This window comes from Lepidothrix coronata, unplaced genomic scaffold (genome assembly GCF_001604755.1).
Source record: "Lepidothrix coronata isolate B3197 unplaced genomic scaffold, Lepidothrix_coronata-1.0 Scaffold44, whole genome shotgun sequence".
Taxonomy (NCBI): Eukaryota; Metazoa; Chordata; class Aves; order Passeriformes; family Pipridae; genus Lepidothrix; species Lepidothrix coronata.
Genome location: NW_016690224.1, coordinates 1320109 through 1326108, shown reverse-complemented (window position 1 = coordinate 1326108; position 6000 = coordinate 1320109). Strand labels below are relative to the sequence as shown.

At 59.3% G+C, this 6000-nt stretch overlaps 1 protein-coding gene across 11 annotated transcripts in view; it reads left to right on the top strand.

Moving 5' to 3' along the window:
* The first annotated feature begins 2659 nt into the window (after nucleotides 1–2659).
* ATXN2 (ataxin 2) overlaps nucleotides 2660–6000 on the top strand; it is a 53748-nt gene continuing 50407 nt past the window's right edge. For 8 of the 11 annotated variants that reach the window (XM_017814181.1, XM_017814190.1, XM_017814186.1 and 5 more), the window contains exon 1: nucleotides 2661–2739. In XM_017814181.1, coding sequence (XP_017669670.1) covers nucleotides 2732–2739 — 8 coding nt within the window. In that variant the 5' untranslated portion in view covers nucleotides 2661–2731. Of the gene's footprint in view, nucleotides 2740–6000 lie in introns of all 11 variants that reach the window. The other 3 variants (XM_017814189.1, XM_017814184.1, XM_017814185.1) reach the window with 1 other exon arrangement.

Sequence of the window (6000 nt, the reverse complement as noted above, 5' to 3'; positions counted from 1 at the left end):
GTGGCTGCCTCTTCAAACCACTGCAGGTGCTTTAATGGTTCTTAACCTTTAAACCTTTAGCCTCATAAATAGTCGCTAATTGCTGGGAGCTGTAAACATTCTTGGCTGAAAAAAGCATTGAAGTAATGTCCTTTAAAAAAAAAAAAAAACCTAACATGAAGTGACCTGGATGTGTTACAACCAATCTCTTATCACACTTCCTCCTGCTTTCTGTTGGTAACTTTCTTTTCAAATGAAAACTGATGAAACACACTGAGTGCAAGTAATCTTGGCTCTTCTAGTTCCATTCCTGCTGCATTTCTCCCAGTGTGGCAGGAATTAGGGAGTGCTCCTTGCTTGAGGTCCACGAAAGCTGTGGAAGAATTTATAAACAGTACCCTAAGGAGGTTGGTTGATAGAAACACGGAATATCCTGAGTTGGAAGGGATCCAAAAGACACATCCAGTCCAACTCCTGGCCCTGCCCAGGACACTCCAACAATCCCATCCTGTCCCTGAGAGCGTTGTCCAAACGCTCCTTGAGCTCTGTCAGCCTTGGGGCCGTGACCATTCCCTGGGGAGCCTGTTCAGTGCCACTCCAGACCCTTCAGCATCTTTGTAGCCCCCTTGGGCACTCTCTAACAGCTGTATATCTTTCTTATATTGTTATATATTATTATGGTGATATATTAGTCTTATATTGTTATGTATTGTCTTATATTGGTTAAGTGTTTTTTATGCTAGTGGATTTTACATATATATATATACACATATATATATAGGAAGGTCTTTTCTTAGCTGCTCTTATCCCATCATATGCAGTGAATCAGACTTCTGTTTTTACAGTGAATGGTCCCAAAATTTCTGCCAGTCAGTGGTAGGACAAGCTGCCTTTGGCTCTGCAAGTGTTGGTGTCTCCTAAACTCTTGGGCTGCAGAAATCCTCAGTGTCCTCCCTTGGTTTTGTGGCTGTGAAGTAGCAAAGTGTCTTGTGAGTTCACTAAAATGACTGAAAAATGTAGTTTCCTTAAATCACTGGCTCTGTTTAAGAGTATTTTCAATGGGAAAATTTTTCATGCTGAGCCCCTTTTGGGTAGTATCTGTCATTCAGCTCATAATGTGTTAACCACAAGGTTCCTTGGGCCTGTGAGGTAAAATAAAACAATCAGTTTAACAGTCAAAATTGTAGGGAAAATGCTAATTTAAGAAAGCTGTTGAATATTTGTTATCTTTTCCCCATTGTGTGCCACCCACAACTCTTCCAAGTGCACGGCAAAGCTGTTGCTTTAGGAGCAAGGTGTATAAATAATGCCTGCCTAAGAGCACTGCTCCTTTTTATTCCATTGGAATCCTGTGGGATTTCTAGAGCATTTCTATGAATAGATTAAACTCGGAGCATTTCGAGTAACCATGGCTATAAATCAATTTAGCTCTTGGTTTTCAAGTTGCATCTGCTCTTACTAATCCTGTACGTGCATAATTTGGTTTTTAATAGGAGAGGCCAGGCTTTATTTTTGTGTATTGGGATGAGTTGGTGAAATTACCACTCTCAGGTTCCACACACAGCTGCTGCACTGTGGATTCCTGCAGGGAGCCTGGTGATGGTGGACAGGTAACACGGAGCATCTCAAATATTTAATCTGTCAGTGCAATGCAAATTTTAATGTCTTTAACATTCGGGGAAGCCCTCTCTGCTCCAGAACCTGTAAGATGGAGGGGCACTGCACGGGAAGCAGCCATCCCTTCGGCCCCATCTTGCCGTCCTCCCGGAGGAGGGCTGTGTTTGACGGCGGTGGGATGTGTTTAGTGGTGGCGGCTCGGGATCTCTGCGGCTCAGGGCAGGGGCCGCTCTGCAGGGCCTGGCTTCTCCCCCGGCCTTTCACAGCCCGCGAGGGCTCGGCCATTTTTCCTCCATTTCGTTGTCTCTCGCCGCCTGGTTTCTTTTGAACGATGCGCTGCGGGCCGAGCCCGCCGCCCTCCCACCGCCGCTCGCTGGGGCCCGGGGAGGGGCGAGCGCGGCCGGGCCGCACCAGGCCGCGGCCTGCGGGGCCGCAACGCGGGGATCGCGCCCGCGGGAGCCGCACCGGGAGGTGCAGGGGGGACCCTCCCGGTGCCACCGGCGGGCGCGGGGGGTTGTGCGGGCTGGGGGCCCTTCCGGCACCGCCGGGGCCTCACGGGCGGGCCGGGCCGGGCGGGCGCTGCCGCCGTCCCGCGCCGCCGCCTCACGTGTCCCCCCTCCCTCCCCGCCCCTTCACCCGCCGCAGCACCGCCGCCGCGCCCTCCGACTTCCCGTAAAGAGTCCGCAACGCCAGCCCGCCCCAAGCCCGCCCCGCGCCCCCTGCCCCCGCCCCGCCGGCCCCGCGGGGCAGCCCCGAGCCCGCGGGTGCGGCCGCCGCGCCCCTCCGGCCCCGCTGCTCTGCTCGGACCGCGGCGCGGCGCGGCCGCCGCCCGCCCCCCCTTCATCCTCCCCCCCTCCCGCGGATCCCTCCGCGCCGCGCTCCGCTCCCTCCGCCCCGCTCGCACTGTTTGGGAGCAACCGGCCGAGCCAGCGGCGCCCCGGCCCCGCCAGCGCAGCGCGGACCGGCCGAGCGCACCCACAGCCCGGCGCGACCCCCGGCGCTCTCCCTCCCCTCCTTCCTCGCCATGTCCCTCAAGCAAGCGGCGGCGGCGGCGCAGCCCGCCGGCAACAACCGCAAGCCCCCCGGCGGCGGCGGCGGCGGCCCCGGCCTCCCGTCAGCCGCGGGCAGGCAGAACATGGGCAGGTGGGTGCGCAGTGCCGCGGGACCGGCCCCGGCTCCCGCTCTGGTCCCGGCGCGGGCGCCGCTCGCCCGCCCCCGCCGCCCCCGCCTCTCCCCTCCCCTCCCCTCCGCTCTCCCTCCTCCCCCGGTAAATCCGAAGTTTCCTGTTCAGCGCGGGCGAAGCTTTGCGGAGCTCCCCGCTCGCTCCTTGGGATTTACCGTCGGGAGAGGCTCCGCGAGGCTCGGGAAGGGCTCCCGCCGCCACCTCTCCTCCTCCTCCTCCATCCTCCTCCTCGCCAGCCTTCCTCCATCCTCCATCCCTGCGGGCGGGCGCCGCACGCCGAGCCCCGGCTCCCCCCTCCCCCCCGCTGGATTTTGGGGGTGCTGCCGTGTCTGGGGGGGGGAAGCTCCGCCGCCTCCCGGAGCCCCGATTGCCGCCTGGTCCCATGTGAGCTGGAAGGCACGGCTATGCCCCTGGGAACACCGCGCTCCGCCGAACTAAGGTAGGACACACACCCCCCCAAACCCCACAAGCAATTTTCCATCCCCCAAAATATAAAGGGAGAAGCCGGGAGGGGGTACCTGGGGGCGGCGGAGCTTCTCCGGGGGGAGCCCCAGCTCGCCGGGGGGCGGGAGCGGCCGCGCCCGGGCGGAGGCTCCGACCTCCCCCCGCCCGCCTTTGTTGTGGCTGCAGCGCCGGGACCCGGCGGGAGCTTCCCCGGCGCCGGGGGGGCCGCAGCCCCTGACCCCCTGCCCTTGCCCCGCAGGTCCTGGCCGCGACCATGAGTGATGGCGAGAGCCGAGAGCCGCCGCGCCCGGCCGGGGAGGTGCGGGTGCCCATCCCCGCGCCGCCGCCGCGCCGCCCCGCCGAGCAGCCGCCCGAGGATGCCGGCACCGGCTCCGGCTCCAGCCCCGCCGGCTCCCCCGGCCGCGACCCGCCGCCCGACCTGGCTTCCGAGGAGGAGGAGCAGGTGCCTTACCCGGCGCTGGCACCCACCGCCTTCTTCTGCCTCAAGCAAACCACCCGCCCGCGCAGCTGGTGCCTCAGGCTGGTCTGTAATCCATATCCTTTCCCGAGGGACACCGCGCCCCCCGGGATGTCCCCCGTGCCCGGAGCATCCCGTCAGGGCTCCGCACCCCGCGGGCTCCCCGCTCCCAGCAGCGCATGGGGATGGCACGAAGCCACCGCGGTCCCCTGAGCGTCCCCAGCGCGTCCCCGCTCTGTGCGTCCCCCTCGGGAAGGGGGACGGGGGGTTTTGTGGGAGCGGGACATGCAGGGAGTGTGTTTTCCCTGTGTTCATCCCTCTGGGCTCCTTTTGGGGGGGGGACACACACGCCAAGGTCCCGTTTGCTGCACCAGCATCGCCCGCCTGTCCGGGACGGGCGGCAGGACGAGGTGCCCGACCTTGGAGGGTGCTGAGCTGCAGCCCCCGAGCACCCACAGAGGGGAGAACCCCTCAGCTCCCCTCCTCTCTCTCTGGGGTGGGAAGGAGTGAAGTTTAAAAGACAACCTCGTATTTATTTTAGCCGTGGTGGGGAATCTCAGCCAGGCGCTGACCCTCCTGTGTTTATATAAGAGCCGGGAGTGCATGTGCACTTTCCCGGAGAGGAGAAATGGAGCGGGTTGGAGTTGCTTTGGAAAAAGCACATGCCTTTGCTCCCCAAAACTCCCCTTTTGCTTTTGTTCTTCTGCAACTTGCAGGCAGGGAAGGAAGAGAACAATCTCCCCCCATCCCCTGTGTCCTTTACTGAGTTTATTAATGTGAAATAGTAGACAGCAGGGTGTTCCTCTCGACTGTGACAGCCAGAAAATTGAATTTTACCCGAAATGCTTGTGTGCAAGTGAGAGTTGTCAGTCTGTCGTGGTAATCTTCCCAGAGTGAGCTTTTAGCTGTGCTTGGAGTGCTGGCATTGTGTGGATAATTAATGCTTTTCCCTCCCCCCCCAGTACCTGCCTGCAGTTTGCTGCCTCTATCCTGCTGCTATTAAACCCATTATTTATTAATATGGTTATTATTGATCTCACTTCAGTTAACCAGAGAAACCCCTGAGCCTCCCAGATCCTCTTTCTCCTCAGCAACAACACCGAGTCCAGCCTTGTTGGTTGTAGGAATTGCTCAGTCCTCCCCAGAACGCTGCCCTGGGCTGTTAGTGGGAGAAATAATTGGAGAGGGAAAATCCCACAATTTTTATGGCCTTGGGTCTCCTCTTGTTTGCTTGAGGTTTGCCCAAAGTGTTGAGTTTTGCAGGTAGTTCTGCTTTACACCCTTGCCGGGGGCAACGGGGCTCCTCTTGCACGTGCAGGTGGGAGGGAGAAGTAAACAAGGAACTGAGCTTCAAGCAATGCTTAACCATGGAAGTGTTAAACAGAATGATAGTTCCATAATAAAAAAGTCCTAGTCTTGGCCCTGGAAGGGCTTGGAGAGGGCACTGTGTTCCTGTCACAGCTGAGAGTGAGGCAGGGCAGATTTCTCCCCTTAAATCAGGTGATGGTGTTTTAAAACTTCGGGAAGGAGCAGGAGGGAGAGAAGCCTTCTCTTCTTTTGGCTTTGAGGGGTCTCTCCCCACGCAGTACTCAGGGTTTGGCCTCCCCAGAATCAGTACCACCGACAGCAGGAGGAAACCACAGTAGTGTCAGCTTGGAGGGAGGGTTCAGGTTTGCTCCTGCTGCTGGAGGGTGAGGCTGGGCTTTGATTTCCCCCCTCAGAATTCACAGGAGAGCGAGTTCTTTGCCAAACCTTACCCATCTGACACGATATCAGATGGAGATGGTGATGGCAATTGTACTGTCTCCTAATTTCCATACCATCATATCTATTTGCTTATAGAGGTGCAGATATAACTGGTGGCAGGAGGTCTGCATGTGGATCATAATTTTGTCTAATTTACGGATTTTCTTTCTTGTGGTCCCTTCCTTCCTTCGTACCATGATGATTTCCTTTTCTCCCTTTAAAAAGTTTTTTTATTGATAAGGAGACAAAAATGTTGTCAGTGCAGTGGCAGAGAAAACCCGACATCTGTTCNGCGGGGCCCGCAGCATGGCGGGGCCGGGGCGGGGGCCGCGATGGCGGCGGGCGCGGCCCCGCCGAGGGGGTTCCGCAGTGGCGGGGCGAGGCCGGGCCGCGGCCGGGTTGCCCTTCAGGCGCGGGGAGGGCACGGCGGGGGAGGCTCCGTGGCGGGGGGCGCCGACGTGACCCGCCTGCCGAGGCGGCGCGGGGGGAGCGGGGGGCGCGGGGCCCGCACGTGCCGGGGCCGGCGCGGGAAGGGCCGCGGGCGATGGCGGCG